The following is a 20,826-nucleotide window of genomic DNA, read 5'->3' as shown; positions in this document are numbered from 1 at the left end:
GTCACACCTGTGACAGCCACGCTTACAGAAACTAGGTTGTGTTTGTTTTTTCCTCTCCAGACCTATTTTGTGGAGGAAGATTTGCTGTGTGCAATGTCAAAGACTGCCCCCAAGGCCACTGCTGCATGGAAAGGCAGAGGGGGCAGCAGGGGCTTCCCTGCCCTGCAGAGGTGGGGACTGAGCTCAGCACACAGAGGGAGGTGGGGGCACACACTTGGGGCAACAGATCCTGGGGTGCCCAAGCAAGGGTTGGGGTCTCCTTGCACTCAGTCTGTCTCCAAGCACACGGGGACCAACAGCCCTGGTATCCCTCCCTCTCCCCCTCCCCAGAGACTGCCCAGGACAAAACCAGAGAGACTCAGGCACACTTCAGTCCTTAAATAAATACGAAGACACCAACCACCCTCAGGCCGGGCCACGGCTGCGGCCAGCACCTGCCTGCGAGTGTGGGGTCCCCCACCACCGGGAGAGTCCCCGCTGTTCCGCACTCCTCCAGGGGCTCTGCTCTGGGGCAGCTCCTGGCAAACACTGGCTCCTCTTCCCTGAAGACGTGGCTCGAGTCTGTAGCGCTGCCAGGCCAGGCCTGGCTCCTCGTGGGGAAGGGGATGGCTGCAGGGGACTGACCCCATGCTGGCTGTCACCACGATGGCACCTTCAGTCCCTCCTTCATGATATCCTTGGGGGAAGGCGCTGCTGAGCCCCCCACGTGCAGCACATGTCCTTGCACAGGCATTGGCGGCCGGAGGAAGCTCCTGGACACACACACACGGGCACACACACACACCCTACTCCTCTTCCTCTGGTGTCGGAGCGTGGCCGGTCCTTGGCGTTAGGGCAATCCGGGACCTGCCTGTTCTGAGACACAAGAGAGGGGTGGCACAGGGTAAGCACAGCTCTTCATCCTCACACAAGCCCCACAGGAGGGATGCCAGCTGTGGCATGGTTGTTGTCCCTGAGCACCAACTGCCATAACTCCACGAGCTGTTTGGGCTCAGCCTGACTTTAGGTGCTGTGGGGATGCTGGCAGGGATGCAGCAGGCACCAACCCCATGGCAAAATCATCCCCTCAGCTGATGACAGGTGGGGGCTAAGGGAAAATGGCCACTGTCTGGAAAGTTGTGCCCCCATCCCTCCCAGAAGTGCCCCAAGTCTCAGGGTGAAGGATGAGCACCCCTGTCAGGGAGGGTCTGAGCCTTACCCAAGTCCTTGGGGACTGGTTTCACCCCAGCCACTGGTTGGGCGTTCTGGCTGCGAGCCATGGCACAGGGCGGGCGCCAGGGGTACTCAGGCTGTGGGAGGAGATGGAACAGAGACAGGGAATTACCTGCCAAGTGAATCATCAGGCAGCACTCTGACCGACTGACAGCGTGTGAAGAGGAGGAGGAGGGGGAGGAAAGGGGCTGAGCAGTCACATGCCACCAGCACACACGAGCTCAGCTCCCTGCCCTGGGACTCAGTGGCCCTGGAGGGCAGGGAGCCCCAGACCCGCCCACACGTCACCCTCTGCTCCCCCTCCTGCTGGCACAGGTGGAGTCTCACCGGGGGAAAATGGTGGAAGTTCTGTCCTTGCGTGTGCTCGCCGGGCATGGCTGGCGGGTACCGGACCTGCTGCCACTCCTCGTAGCCGTGGTACATGGGGGGAGCCATGGGGGGACTGTACTGGTACTGGTACATGGGGCAGGCTGGGCCCAGCGGCCCCGGGCCTGGCTCGGCGTGCAGCCTCTCTCCAGAAGCCTGCAAGGAGCCAGGACAGATGCTGGGGAGATTCCAAGGGCAGCCCACCGTCACCCATCACCTGCAGCCCCCAGCCCCTCTGCCCAAGGAGGGTTTCCTCCCCTCCCATCCCATCCCATCCCATCCCATCCCATCCCATCCCATCTCTACCTGTTTGTGCTGTTTCAGCAGCTTCTTCAGCTTTTCCTTCTCCTCCTTCTCCCTCTGGCAATCGTCTTTGGAGGCTCGCAGCTGGGAGGAAGAGGGGTTAGTGCAGACCCCACCCTGCCATCCCCCATCTTCATGAGTTAGGGTTGCTGAGGGAATGTCTGCACCAGTCTCCCCCCATCAGACCCTCAGGAGAGGTGCAGAAAGACATGAATGAAAGGAGATTCTCTGGCAGTGACAAGCAAAAAACCCCTCTGGCCTTCCTGTCCTTCAGCCCCTACTCTTAGGTATGTACAGGACTGTGACACTGGGGGTGAGCATTTCTGAGACACATGGGGTTGACACAGGGCTCCCAGAGTGCTGCTAGTAGCACCCAGCACTGCTCACCTGGTTGTTGGAGAGGACCAACTGCTTCTGCAGCTTTTCCAGCTGCTGCTTCAGCTCTTCCTTCTCCTCATTCATCCTCTCCCTGTCACTCCGTTCCCGTTGGAAGTCTTCCTCAAAAATTTTTACCTGGCAGGAAAGAAGAATGTGGGTGCACCTGGCTGAGGGCAGACACCTCCCCTAAGCAACCCCATCACTGTGCTGTCATCCTTGACTCCACCAGCCATGCCAAGCCCCTGTGGGCTGGCTCCATGGCCCATGGCTGCAGTCCTTCCAGATGAATGCCTGGAGGATGCTGAGTTGGGTCCCCAACCCCACCATCCCAGCAGTGACACCTGCCCAGCTGCTGCTGGCACACAGAGCTCTTTGCTTGGAAATTCAGGACATGTATTTCCTTGTCTGTCCCCAATGGCTCTGTGTCCTGCCCTACCTGCTGCTTGAGTAGCTCATTCTGGGTCAGCAGTTCCTGCTGTGGCAGCTTCCCTGCTGGCTCCATGGCAAAGATGGGTGGTGGAGAGGCTTGGACATTAAGGGCCTCTTCTAGTGCCTGGAGAGAAAGAGAGGAGAGCAGGGTCAGAGCAAGTTCAGTGCCCAAGATGTCACAGGAGGACTCTGGGCATGTGCCTAGCATGGGAAGTGGGTATAACTGGGCAGGGGCAAGAAGGACAACAGACTCTCCTTGAACCCCTATTCCTCAGAGCCCAGAGGGATGTGGTGGGCCTCACACAAGTGGCGGGCATGACACAAGTCTCTGCCTGGGCAAGAGTGGGTTATCAGGGTCAGTTTTGGATTTGAGAGAGGTGAAGAAACTGGAGAACATTAAAGACATTTTGCAGTGAGGGGTTGTGCCTTGGCTCTCACCTTGTTCAGCCTCTGGATCTCCTTTTCCTGGTATTCCCGCTGCCTGGTGACCGGAGCCAGCTGCTCCTGCAGGAACCGCATCCTCTGCTGCAGGTCCCTCACCTCCATGGCCAACCTCTCCTTCTCTGCCTGCACGACCCAGGGTGGGGGGAGATCAGTCAGGGCAGGGCAACAGGGCTGGCAGCTCCCTGTCACCCTTCCCAAGGGACTCACCTCCTCTGTTTCAATCCGGGACTTGGCCAGGAGCAGCTTGCGGTCAAAATCCCGTTGCTTTTGCTCCCGCTCCGACTCCAGCTCGGTCACTGCCCTGCGGGCCTCAGCCAGCTCCTGGTGTAGGTCTGTGACCTGCCAGGAGGGAGTGGGGACATTAGCCTGGAAGGACTCACACTGGGGAAAAGGAGGGACACGCAGCCCCCAAACCTCCCTACACCGTTCCCTCTGCCTGCACCCAGCAGGAATGTGCCCTCCAAGCACCCAGCCCTGAGCACCCAGCAGGAATGTGCCCCCCAAGCACCCAGCCCTGAGCACCCAGCAGGAATGTGCCCCCCAAGCACCCAGCCCTGAGCACCCAGCCCTACCTTCTGCTCGTACTTCTGCTTCATGGAGCGGAAATGCTGATCCCATTGTTTATTCACCTCCAGCAGCTGCAGGGAGAGAGGGATGGCTGAACAGGAGCCCAAATCCTGCTATGAACCAGCTGTGGTGGTCCCCAGCAGACTCCTGTCATGAAAGCACTTTGGGGACCAGCTGGATGGAGATCCCAGCTCCAGCAGTGCTTCCCTGCAGCTCTGAAGCCCTGCCCCAGTCTCTCGGTGCCATCCCAGTCCTGTGCCCACTCTGCCCACTCCCCGCCTCCTTAGTGGTGCCTCCCTCCCAGCCTGGTCCTCACCTCCCTGCGCTGGTGCTCCAGGATCTTCACCTTCTTTTCCTTGGCCTCCAGCTCTTCTCTGCCCGGCGCCTTCTCCACCATGGCCCCGCTCTGCTGGACGCGCACGGGGGGGACCCTCAGGGCTTTTGTGGAGGCTGTGCCCAAGGCCGGCTAAACTCGAGCCAGTTCCCCTCCCACTGCCTCCCCCATCCCCCTGAGACCCTGAAAAGTCCTGCTGGTCACACTGGGACAAACTGGGGGCTCGATTAAAATGAGGCCATCTTTGCTGATGTGTCAGCGGGCTCCCTGCCTCCTTCCCAGCCCTCTCCAAGGAGATGCTGCCTCCTCACCTGCTGCTGCTCAGCAGCCTCCCTCTTCCCACTGTCCTGGCTGCTCAGTGTCACCATCCTCCGGAGCTCCTGGTTCTCACACCTGTGGGCAGGAAGAGATGGGTCAGCAGGAAGAAGCTTCCAGGGCAGCCCTGTCCCCATCCACAGAGCCCATCCTCACCTGAGCTTCTCCAGAGCCTGGTTTCTCTGCTCCAGGTCATGCTCCAGCTTGGTGCGCAGCTCCTTGTTCTCACTGTGCAGCGTCTCACACAACGTCTGCAGGGTGAACACTGCCAGTGTGAGGACCATGGCCAGCCCTGGGCCACCCACACCTCCCACCAAGCCACGCTAAGGACGTGGGTGTCCACCTCAGGGTGGGTATGAAGGGTTTGGAGGGAAAAACCACCAGGGGGAAAATCTCCATGAAGTGCCAGCCTTGCTCACCTGCAGGAACGACGTTCTCTGCTCGTTCTTGTGCACCTTGGAGGCCAAGCGCTTGAGCTCGGAGGCCATGTAGCCCATGCGCACAAAGACCTGGTCCTTGCTGGCCTCCTTGGCACAGCCACTCAGCGTGTTCTCCAGCTGCTGCAGCTGGGGCAGCAGGTTGGCATCCTCGCTCGGTGCCTGCTCCAAGTCCTGGGAATGGGATCAAGTGCGGTCAGAGCAGCTAAAGGAGCATTGTAAAGTTCTTCTTAGGGCAGATCAACTTCACGTCCCATGCAGGGCTGTGGTGGGGAGCAGGGCCAGCACCAAGACACTCTGCAGCACCTCTCAGTATGCTGAAAAACTGTGGCAGCTTTGTAAAGGTCTGATTCCCAGCTGCTGGGTATGGCACACGAGTCCCCAGATGGAGGAGCAGCTCATGGATTCCCTGTGCCCCTTGGCAGTCTGAGCAGAACACACTCTCAAATCGCTGTCAGCAATGGAGGCATCTCCAACCTTGGTCTCCTCCACTTGAGCTCTTCCCATCTGCACCAAGACTAAAAATCCCAGCTCCTGAGACTGTCCTCTCTATGTAAATCCTGGTTAGTGCTGGGAGGGGTGGTGGTCTTACCCCAACTCCCATGCTCTCCTTCCACCTGTCCTACTTCTGTGCTCCCTGCTGCTGTGGCATGCCAGGCACCAGGAACCCGAGACCTTTGGCAGGTAACAGCCAAGTGGGTGATGCACCGGATTTAAACAGCAGCTGGGAAAGCCCAGGTCACACCCACCAGTGTCAGGGTGTACCCTGCCCATGGGGAGTGTCCCCAGGAGGTTTATGCTCCCCTGGTATGGTTGGTTAACTCTTCCATAGCCTAGGAGGTGCTGCTGGCACACATGGCACTGCTGGGAGGAGCTGGGGTTGTGCTGCCACACCTGTGCCTGCTCCACTCCCAGCCCCACTGACTCACCTGCTGCCTGTGGGAATGCCCCAGATTGCACCACAGGGGCAGCCCAGTGTGTCCTCAGCACCCTGACCCCGGAGTTTACAGCCCCAAACCTGCTGTGGGAGGGTGTGTGTGGGGCACAGCACAGCCAGCTCCTCCCACCATGTCTGCTGGCAAGGGAGGCAGTGAGGACCCAAGCTGGGAGAATCCAGGTGCAGGCACACGACTTGGACTCAGCTCAGGCACCAGCAGCTGGTGGCCAAGCAGATCCCATTCTGCTCTCCATCACCTCACAGCTGCACCCCAGGAGTGTCCAGTAAGACCCAACCCCTCCAAGAGTCTCTCTGGGCAATGAGAATAGGATGTGCAATGAGAGCATGTCCTCTTACTGGTGCCAGCTGATGTTATTGCCCTTGGGCTCCCCATCCTTTCTCCCCTCCATTTCAGCACACAAAAAAGCAGAGCAGGACAGGATGGGGCAATGACAGTCAGGAGGGCATTCAGGTGGCAGCAAATGGAGCACACAGAGCTTTGGTTAGGGCAGACCCTGTCAGCAGTGACAGGGCTTGGAGGCCTGGTCCTTCCACCCAGTGTGGGCACCAGCAGAACATCAGAGCATCAGTGACAGCTCCCTGGGCTGTCACAGCTCTTCCGTCACTGTCATGTGGCATCTGCAGACATTGGTGTCCCCATATGGCCGGGGCTGCTTCACTGACCCCTCACCCAGGCCAGTTGTGTCTGGGGAAGGACCCTTGCCCAGTTTATCCTCCCTCTGTGCTTTGCCCAAGGGCTTCCTTGACATGGGTCAGCTAGCCCTGCTGGTGCGTGCCTGGGTACAGAGCTGAAGCCCTTCACACCCTCAAACCCCTGACACTGGCTCAGCTTCCCAGCTGCCAACACCAAATCCTGCAGGGAGCAGGGCCACTCACTGCTCTCCTGCCTTCCTGGGGAAACCCCTGTGCTTGGATGGCAGCAATCTGAAACTCTGAGGAGGATCCCTGCAAGGGGAGGCAGCCAGGTCAGAGCTCCCCAGGGAATGGCAGCCCAGGACACCCATCACACAAAGAGAGGAACCACCAGGAGTGCAGCAGGGGAGCTGACCCCTCCTTCCAGGTTCCTCCCTGTTTCTAGAGGCTAAAGGCTTCCTCCTTTTGCTTTAATGAGATGGACAGTGCCTCACTCTGCAGCCATGCCAGCACCAGCTTCCACACTCAGCAGACTCACAGTGGGAGGTGATTTCTGTGCTTCCACATCCGGCTGGGCACTGCCCGGGGCTGCCCGTGCAAAGCTGGGATCGCGGCCGACGGCTGTGGAGAGGGGAGAGGAGGCAGCCATGAGCCTTTTGGAGAGCAGAGCCTCCCTCCTCCCAGCCCAGGGATGCAGACAGCACACCCCTGCAAGCTCAGGCTGATGGATGATTTCTACCCCACCCATGGGGATGGGACAGAAACCTCCTTTCTGGAAACCTCCTCCCTGGTCAAGGGAGGATGGCAGTGGTTTGATACACCACAGAGATGACATGGCTGCAGGGGACCTTCATTCAAGTCTCTTGCACAGCCTTTCCCTTCCCCCAAGCTGAGGATTCTGAGCCATCAGGTTATTCCTCCCCCATGAGCCTCACATCTCCTACCTCCAGTTTCCACCAAGTCCTCCAAGGAAGATGATCCAATCAGCATTTTATTGTCCTTCACAAGGTCCTCTGCCTTCTGCCGCAGCTTGGACGCCTCGACCTGGGACTCCTCCAGAAGCTCTCCTGTTGTGGGCAACAGAAGGGTGCTCAGCCTCCTTCCCCCAGGGCCTGTCCTGCAGTAGCCCCATCCACCAGCACCAAAAACCCCATCTGGCTGGAGCAGCACCCAGAATAGTCCTTCTTCATCTGGAAACAACTATTCTGGGATAAATCCAACGGCAAAGCTGGATCAGCGGCTCACTGGTGTCAGAGATCCTCATGCTGACACACAGAGCACTGGCTACAGGAGGCAGAAGGCACCACTGAGGCTCTCCTCTGCTTCCAAGAAGAGACAAATTTAAGCCTGGTTGGTGGACTTAGAGGTCCAACCTCCCCACTTTGGGGTCTGCCATGAACAATGTGATCCTCCCCCGATGAGGAGGGGCTGCTGTCACACCAGTGAGTCCCTGTCCCAGGTAAGGGCATGGTGACACAACAGGAATCACGAGGCAGGAGGAAATTCGGCTGCAGAGGCAGGACTCAAAGGAGGAAGCTGGCTCACGAGACAGAAAGCAAAACTGGGGGTGGGAGCGGGGGAAGGCTGACAAGGAGAAGAAAGAGGGTGGCACAACTCAGCTGGAACATTTCAACACTGGCATGTTCCTGCTGCTGCAGGGAGCACTCAACAGCAGGTTCCTTGAGAAACACCTGGGAAAAGCCCCTGGCCCAACAGGGTTTGCAGGAGGTGGGGATTTTCATCAAAAGCAGAACTGGTCCCAGCACCCATGAACTCCAAGGAGTTGTCCTCGCTTTGGCACTTGTCTTTTCTTTCCAGCCATTTATTCCAGCATGAAACACCCCAGAGGTTCAGCAAAATTCTTGCTCTTTTTGCACTGCCATGTGAAAAAGCTCAGACATCCTGCTCAACCCTCCAGGACAGGGAGAGCTTTGCTGCTGCTGCCCCAGTGCCAAGACCCCCAGCTCCTACAAGCACCTTTCCACAAGCAAGCAAGCAAGCCCTGGCTCTGTGGGCACAGGCTGGGCTGTCCCAAAGGCAGATCTCATCCCCCTGGCACGCAGCAGTTACCAATAGACTTGATGCCTTGCATCTTCTCCTTCAGGCGGGCGTTCTCCTCCACCAGCCGCTCCAGGGCCGTGCATCCATTCTCCTCTGAGCCCCCACCAGGGTCATAGATATGATAAGGTCCTCTCCCTTCCATGCCTGCTGTTCAGTCACCTGCCTCCCAGCCAGGCATCCCTGCAAGGCAATGCAGCACGGTGTCACCTTTCTCTATGTCCCCTGGTCACAACTCTATGGGGGTCTGGGGTGCTGTGCTGGTGCCTCACTGCTCGCCAGCCAGCCAACAAGTGAGCCAGGTGAAGGCACTTCCCCTGCAGCCCTGCCTGGGGAGAACGGGTGGGGTGACTCACGGCCATGAGAGCTGTCACACGAGCAGGCATCACCAGCAGCCCCACTTGGGGCTGGCTCTCACCCATGCAGGGCACTGCAGTCACAGAGAAATCTGCAGCCTGTGGTTGCTGCATGCCAGGAGAGATGGAGATGCAGCTCAGGAGCATTCACACCAGAGCAAACCTGGCACTGTCACCAGGGCATGCTGCTCAACACATGTATTTCTGGGGTGCATGAAGGCTTGTCAGGGGCTGTCTGGGGACAGGCAGTGTCTGCAACTCCAAAAGACTTAACCAGCAGCTGGGGGGACATTTGGGCAGTATTGGAGATGAGCCCTAGGAGCCAGGCAGTGACCTACTCCTGCTCAGCCAGAAAAACTGGCTGCCAGCAGCATGGCTTCCTGAACTGGGCACAGGAAACATCCAGGCATGAGCCAGGCTGGGAGCAAAGCCCAAGGAGACAAAACACCCACAAGCAGGATGCTGACTGCTTTTCCAATCCCTTGCACTTGTGGGTGGCCTAAGGCCTCCCCCTTGCTGAAGTCTGGCCTGGGGACAGCTGGGCAGGATCCTGGCTCCAGGTCTCACCCATCTCCTGGGGGGATAAAGCAGCAGCTGTGAATCACAGCACAGCTTATCAGACCTATCCCCCCTGATACCAGCTTGTCAGGACACGGAGCAGAGCAGCAGCTGAGAAGGTCGTGGTGCCAGCTGAAGCTGGGATGCTGCCTGGGGGCACAACAGGAGCACCCCAAGGGGCTCTTGTCCCAGCCAAGACAGCTGGTGAGCAGGAGAGGAGGCATTCAGAAAGGGGAAGGGGGTAGTCTGTACCCGAAACTCCCTCAGCCTCAGACTAATGCTCATACCATGAGTGATCCAGGCTGATCTCCAGTTTGGATGACCTGCCTCCCAGGGAGCGGCAGGGACTTTCCAGATGACAGCTGTCACCTGGCAGCATCCACAACTGGAACAGCAATTAATGCCTGCCTCAGCAACAGGGAATCAGCCCAGGCCTCAGCAGCTCTCTGCTTCTGGGAGATGCATTGGTGCCTCTCATCATCCTCCTGCTCTGTGGGTGCTGCCAAGCCCTGCATTGTCTCTGGCCCCTTGATGGGGAGTCAGTGACCCCATCCCAAGCGGCTGGAAGTGTCCCTGGGAGCTGCCCAGCTGTGTGGTGCGGGGTGAGCTGAGGAGAGGCTATTCCTGGAGCCCAGAGCAGCTGACAGGAAGCTGTGGAAGAGCCAGGGCCATTTCTGAGCTGTGGCTCCCAGCGATGGCAGCACTGTCACAGCCAGACTTAAACAGAGGGCAGGTTTGGATCAGGTATAAGGGGGAGATTCTTTACTGCGAGGGGTGAGGCACCAGAACAGGCTGCCCAGAGCAGCTGTGGATGCCCCATCCCTAGAAGTGACCAAGGCCAGGTTGGATGAGCCCAGCCCGCAGCCCAGTGGGACCCTCGTGGCTGGAAAATGCCATCACCTGTGTCCATGCCACCTGGCCAGCCTGGCAGAGGATGGGGACAGTGCCACAGGCTGGCTGGGGACCCGAGCCTGCTTCTCACTGCTGTCCAGTCACCACATGCTGCTCCAGATCTGGGGCTCTGCGAGGAGCTGGGTACCAAACCCACCCTGCAGTGACCACCTTGTGGGGCATCTGCATCCTGCACCAGGATGAGCCCAGGTGTGTGTCAGGGAAGGTAGGAAGAGGAGGAAGAAGAGGGAAGAGCTGCCCTCTCCTGCAGTACCATCTCCCCATGTGGCTTGGAAGCAGCCTGAAATACCAGTCCTCATTCTCTGAATGCCAGACCCCAAACCTGGAGGTTTTCTGCCTTGTCCCATAGCACATGGGAGGTGCCTGTCCCCTGTGCACCCCTGCAGGAATCCCTCAGAGTCCAGCTGCACTGGCCACCCTGCCAAACAGCACACCTCACTCACAGTGATCCCATATTCTCCCAGATGGATGGAGCCACTGCAAGCCTCTGATATTCCCTGTTCTCAAGATTCTATCAAGAACTTTTCTACTCAAGGTCTGTACCCTACCAGGGAGGTTGTAGCAAAGGGACCACAGGAGCTGCTTTCAAACAACAGCTGCAGAGAGGAATTGGACTATCTCCAGCTGACCCTAGCACAGACCAGCCACAAATTCACAGCAAACAATAGCCAGCAAGAGGGAGGGGTTTCCACAGCATTCCAGGCCACCACTGAGAACAGGGTGGGTTTTCCTGGAGTGAAGGCACAGTCCAATTTCTGCAAGGCACTGTTGATACAGAGAGGTCACCCTGGGGTCCAGAGACCAAGTCACCAATCCCAGTCTTGGTTTGCTGTGTATTTTTTTTAAGAGTTCTGACAGCTGAGATTTAGAGTGAAAAATCTCATTTCAATAAAAACACAAGTGGAGGAGAGAGAGACCATACACCAGCACCTAGCGGTGGTTAGATACGCAAAGAAAACACGACTACCACAAACTCCAGCAGAAACCACCAAACCACCAGAAAACACTTCCCTCTTCGCCAGTCAACAGTTCCTAAGGTGATCTGACAATATTTCACAGCCCTGGGGCCTGAGGGCCAGGCTCAGACCGTGGCTGCAGCTCACTGGCTCCGTGCCCAGCCGTTGTCAGAGGCTGCCAGACGGGCACCTGTGGGCGTTGCTGGTTCCACGTGGGACACCAAAACCTTTAGGTAGCAAATTTTTAAGGCAACTCAGCAAAAGTAGAGAATGAGAGTGTGAGCGGGCAGAGGAGGCTCACGGGCAAAGATGAAAGCAGAGTGGTGTTTAAATAGCTGTGCTGTGGCTTGGGAGTGAGCTGGAGCTGTCACTGCTGTCACCCAGAACAGCACGCAGCACTGCCACAGCCATCACTGCTCCAGCCATGCAGAAGCGGCAGAAAGATGTGATTCCTACTTTAAAATTACTCAACACTGAAGATACCAAGGCTTAGGATGCGAAGCCTGTGCAGGAGGGGGCTGGCACTGCTGGGGGGCTGCTTTGGGCAGTGACCCCAGGGTGGGGAGCAGCCTCCCAGAGCTTGGCAGCCCTTCAATTCCCATCCTGCGCTGGGAACCCCCTAAGGAGAAAGGGTTTTTCCTTACTCCAGTGCTCAAGATTCACAGGAAGCCTCCTCCGCAGCAGGATCACAGGAGGTGAAGGCAAATCCCTGCAGGCTGCCAGCATAATTTTCCCATGGCTGGGGCTGCTGGGTCCCCAGCCTGCCTCCTCAGAGGGAAAGCAAAAGCCACACAGACAACATGGAGTGATTTTGTTTCTTTGTTTCATCATTTTACTGGAAAACACTGTAGCCCCCAGACTGGTGTTCTTCTGCATAGGGCTCCAGCAGCTTCCCCCAGACAAGGGAAAACCATTCCTGGACTGCTCTCATTTGCAGGAAAGCAAAAGTAGAGTTTGCTTTAGGAGGCAGCAATAATGAGACTTTTTGGGCACTGCAGTCCACTGGGCTGGGAGTAATAAAAGAAGGGAAAAGCAGGCATTGCAAGGCTCAGGTCTCAGAGGGAAAGGTCTGAACCTCCACTTGCAGTGTGCTGCTCTCCAGCCAGTTAGCCACAAAGAGAGGGCGGGAAAAGCAAGAGCCCTACCAAAAATACAGCAGGTATTAAAGATGTCCCCCAGCCAGAAATCCCACTCTTGCCTCAAAAACCCACCTTCCAAAGAGGCCCCATGAAACAACCTGCTTCTGATGAGGCTGCTCACAAAGAAAATAAAGCATTTCCCTGGGTCTGCCAGGTTTACAAACACAGCTGACCACACACAGCTGCAGAGCTCCTCAGGATGGGCTCAGGCCTCAATGCAGGCAGGACATGCAGCCAGGCATGTGGTGGTGCTCTCCTGGCAGCACGGGGTGGGGATTTATGCAAGACCCTGTCTTCTGCTGCAAAGACATCTGGCTCATCCTGCCTGCTCCACTTCTCCCTGCAGAGCTCAGTAGCATCATGGCTGCTTGTCACAGCACTCCAGAGCAGAACAAGGCACAGCCACCCCTTTCCTTGTAGCCTTTCCCTCGCTTCCAAGCTACTCCTGTCCAGCCAGCCACAACCAAGCTGATAGGTGATAGCAGATAGTGACACCACAAAGCTGCACCAGCGAAGTGCCACCCAAAGTGCAAGAACTGCTGCTTTAAAACAAAATCTGCAATGCCACAAGAGTGGATGGTTCGGTTTCCTCCACCCACGAGAGTTTTGTACCAGCTGCTGGCAAGCAACAACCCACGGCCCTGTGCTAAATAGGTCTGCCTGGCGTAGGTCGGGCTGAAAGGGCGTCGTGGGATTTCTTGCAGAACCAGGAACGATGCCAAAGGCAGCAAAAAGCCTCTCCTGTTTTCCTCTTGCTTGCTTCACCTCACCACAGAAACAGCTCTCAAGGACGTGCCTGGTTGGAGCCTTCCTGTCTCCAGAATTCACCCCAGTGCCCAAAGTCCAGTCTCAGGAATGCTTCAGCTGACAGCGCTCTCCATGAAATGTGCACTCCGAAAGAGCTCGTGGCAGCAGAACAGCTCCCATTCCCCCAGGGGCTGGGAATAACCCACCCAAATGATGGGAATAACCCACCCAAGTGATGGGAATAACCTGCTCATGGGAAAGGGCTGTGTTTGACCTCTTGATACAGGGGACAACCCGTGTGCCAGGGACACAGGCACAGGACAGCCAGATCTCTGAGGGGATGCAGATCCCCATGAGTCCCACCTGGAGCTACTCTCACCCAAAAGCAGCAGCGACAGACGGCATCTTTTCTGTTTGGGTTTTTTGTTCTTTTGGAGGTTTTTTTGGGGTTTTTTTCTGTCTGCCCTCCATGAGGGTCTTGAATGGAATTGAGGGAGGGGAAAGGGGGAGACAAGCTGTGCCTCCCTCCCAACAGAGGAGGATGCTGCCATCCCTACTCCAGCTGTTCGAACCTCTGGATCAGCATCCGCTGCGGGCACACGCGGTTGGCCCAGAGGGAAAAAGTCAAAGGAAAAGGGAACAGCACGGACAGGGGGGTCCCTGAGGCCACGGCCGCCGCGCCCCCCCGGAGGGAGCCCAGGAATCGGCCCTGCCCGGGGGGATCGCACACCGGGGGCAGCCGGGAGGCAGAGGCGTGGGCCCGGGGAAACGCCGGGGTTGTGCAAGGCGGGGCGAGGGAGGAGCGGGGCCGCCCCGGGCACCAGCACCGCCCGGGGGCCGGGGGACCCCCACCCGCACCCCCCGGGCACCGCCGGCAGCACGGACACCCCGCCCGTCCCCCGCCCTGCCCGGCAGAGGGGAAACTGAGGCACGGCACCATTACCGCGACACCGGGCGGCTCCGGGACAATCCCCCGGGGACGGCGCGGCCCCGGCCCCCTCCCGGGCTCTCACCCCGACCACCCGAGAACCGGCCAGACACGGGCAAGGCGCAGCTCCGATCCCGGCAGCTCCCGCCGAGCCGGGCCCCTTCGCTGGGGCGGCGCGACCCCGGTGCCCGTAAGCCCCCGGTGCCCCGGGCAGGGCTCCTGTCCGCGAGGGCGGTAGGGCCCCGCAGCGCTCCGAGCTCACCTGCCGTGCGCCCCACGGCGGGGCCGCCGCCCGGATCGCGGTCGGGGTCGGATCGGGGTCGGGGGTCTCGGTCCGGGTCCCTCCGCTCCGCCACCGGCACCGGCACCGGGTCCGCCCCCGGGAAATTCCCAGCCTGACGGACAGGCGGCGCAGCCAATGGGCGCATGGCGGGGGCTATAAAGGGAAGGGCGGGGAGCTGGTGGGGACCGTGCCCGTCATGGCGGAGGCGCCGTCTCTGTCTCGTATGGGTTCCCTGGGGGTACACGGGGGTCCCGCCCGGCTTTTCGGGGCTCTGAGGGGCGGTGTCAGCCGGCCTGCGCCTTCTTCCTGCGGGAGGTTGCGCTGGCAGGGGAGCGGCGAGGCCGAGCCCTGCAGCGGCTCTCCCGGCTTGTGCAGACACAAAATGGCGGGGCCGGGGGGGCTCCTCCTGTACCCCCTCATGGCTGAGGGGAGGCTGTGCCGAAGCGCTCTGGTGGCCTCGGCCCCGGGAAGGAGGAGCGCGGTGCTGCCAGCTGGCCGAGGCTGGCGTTCCTCTGAGGCACAGAGAATTCCCCAATGAGCCTCCCAAGTTAATGTTAAATGAGGGAATTCCACCCTTTAAGCGGAGTGTGTATTCCAGGGATCCTTTTCTCTGTGCTGCTGCTGCAGTTGTGCCGTGGTCCAGCACCGAAGTCAGCCAGAGGAGCACCAAGCACACGGAACATCTGAGTTCACTCTGCTCTTCGAGACTTACTCAACAGCTACCTGATTTTCTTTGTCCTGTTGGTTTTGCCACAAGGAGAAGGTGGTGGGTTTTTATTAAATATAAGCAACGGACCAGGAATGAAGAAATCTCGCTGTAAGCAGCTGTGCTGCTCTTTGCCTTTGCTCCAGACGTGTCCTCCTTAGGTGACCTGGTGCTGGGTTCATCAAGGACCTTCACTGCAGATTGAGCTGTTTCCAGCTGCCCCAGGCCTGGCTTCTTACTCAGCTGTATTCACACAGCTCCACCACTTCTTGGGGATTTGATGTTTTGGGTCGTAAAAATTAAAACCCCAGAAACTCCTTTTACTGACTGGCCCTTCACTGCCAGTACAACGTCCGCCTGGCAGCCTGGCTGGGTTACGAGAGCTCAGTCCTGATGGGACCCTGACGTGCTCTTTGTGCTCATGTCTGAAGTCTCAGCTGGGGATGAGAGAGCAGGACCTCACACATGCCCAACATCTTCCCTTTTGTTCCCTGAAAGTCTTGTTTTACCCCAACAAGAGGCCCAGTGCTGTTCTGTAAACCCTCAAAAACCTCTCTTCAAAGCTAAATACAGTCCCACTGAACCAGAAAACACTTTGTCTATAAATTAATGCCTCAACCTGCATGAAATAACAAAACCCTGCTTATTTCTTTGAGGAGCAAAAGGGGTGGCTTGTTTTTGCAGCACCCCAAAAGCTGCCTGCCTTCCCCTCGCTCCATCACGGGAAATCTCACACTGAAAAAATCATCGTGCTACTCACCAGCTGGGTCCTGGAGGGGCTGGGGGAGGGAGAGCCCTTCAGAGCAGGAGCTCTGTGCCTGCGATCCCCAAATGCAGGAAGGCTGGCCCAGCTGAGCTTACTTTTAGGCATGGAGAAGGGGAATTCCCCATGATGGAGGTCCCAGACAGCCTCTGTGTGGTTTTGATAGGGAGCCAGGCACCACTTAAAGGGCTCTCCTGTGCTGTTCCTCCCAGGGGCCCTTCGTGTCAGGTATTAGTCAGCAAAAAGGGGAGGGGGGGGAGCTGTCGTAGAGGCTGTGATTCACTTTTGGACAACTGGAGAGCCTCGTTACATCATTTTCCTTGCCTGGTTTCTGGGCAGCTTCACCAGGATTGCAATTGTGCTTTTCCTCAGAGAAACTGCTACACCTGGCAAGAGGCATTGTTGTTCCATGTGTATTTCCATCTCATCCTTGTCCCTGTCTGTAGTCAGAATGGGATGCATCTTTCTGGGGGAGCAGGGAAGAGCTGGGTCTGTTGATGGAGGTGCACAGGTGCTGGTTTTCCTGGGCTGCAGAGAATCCCTGGAAACCATCCACCAGCAGAACTGGCGGTCAGAACCAAGGCTGGAGCCAGCTGGTGCTGGAATAAACACCAGAGCTTTAAATGTTTCTATTTTATAGAGGCTGATTCCAGCTCCCCAGCTCCTTGCCAGCAGGTAGAGTTGTACCTGGCAGGGTGTTTGGTTTACACTTGCCAGGTATGAACTGCAAGGCCCGAAGAAGGCTCGGCTTTAGTCCATCTGGTTTCGGTGGCAGGAGGGTGAGTGCTGGGCAGGAGGGTGAGGAGCTGTGGGTCTGGGGTCTGCCTGCACCTGGGAACCTGTGGATGGCACGGCCTCACTCGATGTATCTCCACCTCTCTAGCCAGCTGGTCTTTGTGTTTTTACCTGAGGTTGTCAGCTCAGGCTGGCCCAAACGCCGGCATGAATTTCACTATGAAAATGAAAGGCTTTTGGTCCTGCTGGTCCTTCCTCGTTCCTTTGGTGCCACCATGCTCCCAGGGGAGAAGACTCCCCTGATGGCAGCTGTGGTTTATGAGCACGCCTGTGTGGCTGTGAGGGTGTGTTCACAGCTGACACGTTGACACACTAGGGGTTTTTTTTTGGTACAGAGATTTGGGTTCAGCACCTTCAGTTGCAGCTCACTGGTGTGAACATGCCCTGATTGCTGCTGTGCTGTGGGAAACAGGCTGAGAAGGAGCACAGGCTGCAGATGGGGGTGGTAGAGCTCCCCTGTCCTCAGGTCCTGCTTGTCACAGATCAAGTCTGGCTTCCTTCAAGTTGATCCCACTCTGGAGTGAGCAGGGTGGGCCCAGTGATGTGAATTCAAAGTGGCATTGGCCCAACAGCTCTTATTGCTCAGAAGCCCCCCTGCCCTCTGCTGCTGGGCAAACAGAGCTCACCTGAACCCTGATGGGACCAGGCAGGATCTGGCTGTCATGGGTGGCTGTGCCAGGAGCAAGGAGCTGGCCCTGGAGCAAGGCAGGAGCAGAGCAGGCAGGGGATGCAGCTGGTTTGGCACAGCATTCCAGGGCCACTCGGGGCTCAGCTCTGCCGGTGGATCCCTCTCAGATCAGCAGCTGGGGGCTGCTGTTTGTGCAGTGCTGGTGGGATGTGTCCCAGTGCTCTGGCAGCAGCAGCGAAAGGAAGCAGGAGGCCGACAGTGACGCTGTGAGAGTGGGGAGGAAGCTCTGGCTGCAGGAGGGGATTTCCAGAACATTGTGATCTGCTGCTTATGCAAATCAGAAACTCAAATTAACCTGGCAGGATGGGAGGGCTCTGGGATGGAGGGCAAGGGAGAGGCAGGGGAGGGAGCCTGGGATAGTTGGCTGCTGGGAGGGCAGAGGGGAGTATGGAAGGGATCAAGATAGGGGAGAGGGGAGGTATTGGGGAACATTCCTGCTCCACCAAGCCTCTGCAGTACCCTGCCTTCATGGGGGGCTGGATCACACCCTGGCTTTCCAGGGATTCTGCACTGCTTTACCTTCTCACTGAATGAGGGCTCCCTTCTTCCTCTGCCTCTGGCATGTGAGGCCAGGCTCAGTATCACCCATTTCACAGGAGATCAGCACCTCCTGCCATCCTCTCCCTCCTTCACAGTCAGCAGGATGGGCTGTGGTGGGACCTGGTGCAGTCCCATAGTGGGACCAAAAACTGTGGGAACCAGGTGTGGGATTGCTCAGAGGATTTCCTTGCATGACTTAAGCTTTGAATAATTTGGAATCTCATTGTACAAAACCAGCAATAGGCACAGAGGGGATTTTCCCCTCTTCCTCTCTCCCCAGGCTGTGTCTCATCCAGTTGCAATACCTGAGAACAGGGCTCAGCAGCAGTCATCGTGTCCTGTAGAGCTGCTCCAGAGATATGGGAACAGTCCTGGAGAGCTCAGCTGTTTCTCCAGCCCCAGCTCTCCACCTCCCAAGGCTGAAGGCTGGGTTTCTCCCTTCAGAGGGCAGGTGGGATGGAAGTCCCTCACATTGCTTTAAGGATTTAGGCCAGCATCACATGTGCCTCTGTGGCTCCTCCTCTCCAGGGGCTGGCAGCAGAGAGGATCTTTAGTGGCTGACTCAGAGCAGAGGTCCAGCCCTCTCTGAGCAGCGAACATGGGCTCGTGGGGTTTTCTGGATGTTGCAACCTGTGAAATCTGGCCTTGGCTTTGCCTGGAAGCGAGCCCTTGCCCCCGACATTGCTGGGCAATGTGCAAAGTGTAAATCCCAGGCTCTTCCCTGCAGTACCCCTGAAAGCTAAAGCGTGGATGGCCAGCACGGACATGCCTCCAGCCCTTACCCTGCTCACAGCCTTGCTGATTTTTCCCCCTTCCTTTCCTAGCCTTCTTTGAAACGCTTACCTCCCTGTTGATCTCAGAGGTTAGGCATGAGATTTGTACTGATTGCTCTCAGATTGGGTGGGTTGGAGCCAGAACAGGGAGCAGAGGTGTTCATGAACAGTGGTGTTATGAAGTCTATTTCTTCTGGAGACTGGGGTGCTACAGGGATAGGGATGAAGCTGCTTTATGAGTGAGTCCCAGAGGCCATGCTAGTGCTTCCCAATATCCCATCATCCTCCTGGCATTGCCTTAGGATAGGTAGCTCTGCTGAGCTCAGGCCAGTTTGTGGTTCTTTGTAGGGCAGACCCAACCCCAGCATGGGGCAGGTGCTGAAATAACCTCTGCTCAAATGGAGTATTGACTGTGCTGAGTATTTGCAGCAATTAAAATACCACCAGCTGTTTTCTGCTCCAGCTGAAACAGCAGGTGCTGCAGGAGATGGATTATTATGGCACTGGGGCAAGACAAAGGATTTTTGTCTGCAGGACTTTTCCAGAAGAGAGAGTTGTTCAAGGAGGAAGCCCCATCTCACTGTCCCTTCCTGTGCCCAGACATTGTGTGACTCTGCTATCTTGTCTGCATTGTAGGAGCAGCCTGCAGCAGGCACCAGGGAAATTCCTGCCCTTGGGAACAGTGTACTTTGATCAGCCAGTCCTCCTGGTGGTGGCATCACCCTGAGCTGGGCTGGGGACTGGCCCTGAGGGGCTGACTTGTGGTCCTGTGCCACATCCACACTGTGGGTGGTGAATGGCCCTGGCCATTGGTGTACAGCAATTGTGGTACACCAGAAAATTCACTGATAAATAGTGTATTTCCCAGGAGTGTTTACCCCTGAGAACATCTCCCCTGTACAAACCCCTTGAGTGTGTTTTGGTGACAAGAATGAAGCAGATGGTGGTTCACGTGTCATGGCCCTGTGCTAACACGGAGCAGGGTTCCCCCTGCTCTGGAGGAACAGGGCTCCACTGCCCCAAATCCAGCTCTGCCAGGGGTGATGGGCTATCACCCAAGCATCACAGCTTCCTTGGGCCTTCCTCACTGCTGAGCCCTGTTCCCAGCTGCAGGAAGGTGCCCAGCTCTGCTCCCTGCAGTCTCTGTGCCACCCTCGTCTCCAGAAGGCTCTGCTGCAAAGCTCGGAGCTCAGTGTGGGGCCGCAGGAAGAGATAGGCAGATGAAGGTTGGGGTTACATCCTCCCTTCAAAGCAACTTCTGCAGCTGCTCAGTCTTTGCAGCAGGTTCCTGGCCAAGCAGGTGATCTGTAGGCTGCTGCAGGTGTGGGGTATGTTGAGCCCCCAAGATGCTGTCTGAACAGGGATGCCCAATCCTACTTACAGAGACCAGACAGAGGAACGCATATCTCTATGGGGAGGGTGAAAAAGCTTCAACCAGACTGTTTTCCACCAAGAAAGGTTATTTTGTTACAAGGGGATGTTTTACAGGAAGGCATCAAGGGAATTTTTAGTGGGATAATACCCAGCTGAGTTGTTTCAGCTTCCCTGGTTTGTCTCTACATGTTGCTGCTTCTTGACCTCAGCTGGTTTTGAAGTGTTGTAATAATATTGTGTTATTATTCCTAACACTGCTTTGATATTTTGAAGGTGAAGCTTTCCTCACCCAGCTGTTCTGAGGAAGACTAGGGTATTCACAACTTTTTGTTCTGACTTGGAAACAATTGAAAGTGCTGGAATTTCCCGCTTTTGGAAATTCCAGTTCTTTTCTCCCGAGTGTTGGGGGAAGTGCAAACTAACTGTTTGGGGGTGTAGCCTGTATGGCATGTGCCTTTCTACTGCTTCTTCAGCAGCTTGAAAGCACAGGAAACCGCGTGTGAGGACGGGTGGATGCCATCAAGTCTGATTTGTATCTCTGGTTTATGAAAGCATCATCCACACAACGGCATGAACCCTGCCGGGGATTTTCAGAGGCATGAAGTGAAGCCCTTGGTGAAGTCCCTGCACTGCTGCCAGCCCCACATGCATTTTGAGCCCCTGTCTCAGCAGAAGCGTTGCTCAGAGAGGTTTTGTGGTGTCTTCAGGGCCCTCCCTGGAGCTGGGGCTGGGCTCTTACCCGAGTTTGCCTACGGGAGCAAGGAGACACCAAGGCTTCCCAGTCCCACCCAAACCTGCCCCAGTAAGTCAACTGCTCTCGCCCCAGGGTCAGCAACAGTGAGGTTTTATTTATCAGATTTAAAATTGTCTTTTC

The 20,826-nt window shown here is 57.1% G+C and overlaps 1 protein-coding gene across 4 annotated transcripts; it reads right to left on the bottom strand.

Moving 5' to 3' along the window:
- Positions 1 to 363: 363 nt before the first annotated feature.
- On the bottom strand, positions 364 to 14,381 carry TNIP1 (TNFAIP3 interacting protein 1). Of its 4 annotated transcripts, none has more exons than XM_054287791.1 (17): positions 14,293 to 14,381; positions 8,447 to 8,617; positions 7,321 to 7,443; positions 6,915 to 6,997; positions 4,768 to 4,959; positions 4,505 to 4,599; positions 4,345 to 4,426; positions 4,016 to 4,108; positions 3,705 to 3,770; positions 3,340 to 3,471; positions 3,127 to 3,255; positions 2,696 to 2,812; positions 2,269 to 2,394; positions 1,885 to 1,965; positions 1,540 to 1,734; positions 1,199 to 1,289; positions 364 to 855 (listed from the first exon to the last, which is right to left on the bottom strand). In XM_054287791.1, the coding sequence occupies exons 2-17, from the start codon at positions 8,577 to 8,579 to the stop codon at positions 830 to 832; spliced, it is 1,764 nt and encodes a 587-aa protein (XP_054143766.1). In that variant the 5' UTR covers positions 8,580 to 8,617; positions 14,293 to 14,381; the 3' UTR covers positions 364 to 829. The 4 variants fall into 4 exon arrangements, with proteins under 4 accessions (XP_054143766.1, XP_054143764.1, XP_054143765.1 ...); XM_054287789.1 differs by having other exon boundaries at positions 364 to 850; XM_054287790.1 differs by having other exon boundaries at positions 364 to 850; positions 4,016 to 4,105.
- Between the last annotated feature and the right edge of the window lie 6,445 nt (positions 14,382 to 20,826).

Source organism: Melozone crissalis, unplaced genomic scaffold (assembly GCF_028551555.1).
Source record: "Melozone crissalis strain CALT ecotype California unplaced genomic scaffold, PUWL_Pcris_2 ptg000061l_1, whole genome shotgun sequence".
In the NCBI taxonomy this organism is placed as follows: Eukaryota; Metazoa; Chordata; class Aves; order Passeriformes; family Passerellidae; genus Melozone; species Melozone crissalis.
Note: the sequence above shows the minus strand (reverse complement) of the source record. Positions and strands in the feature narration are given on the sequence as shown.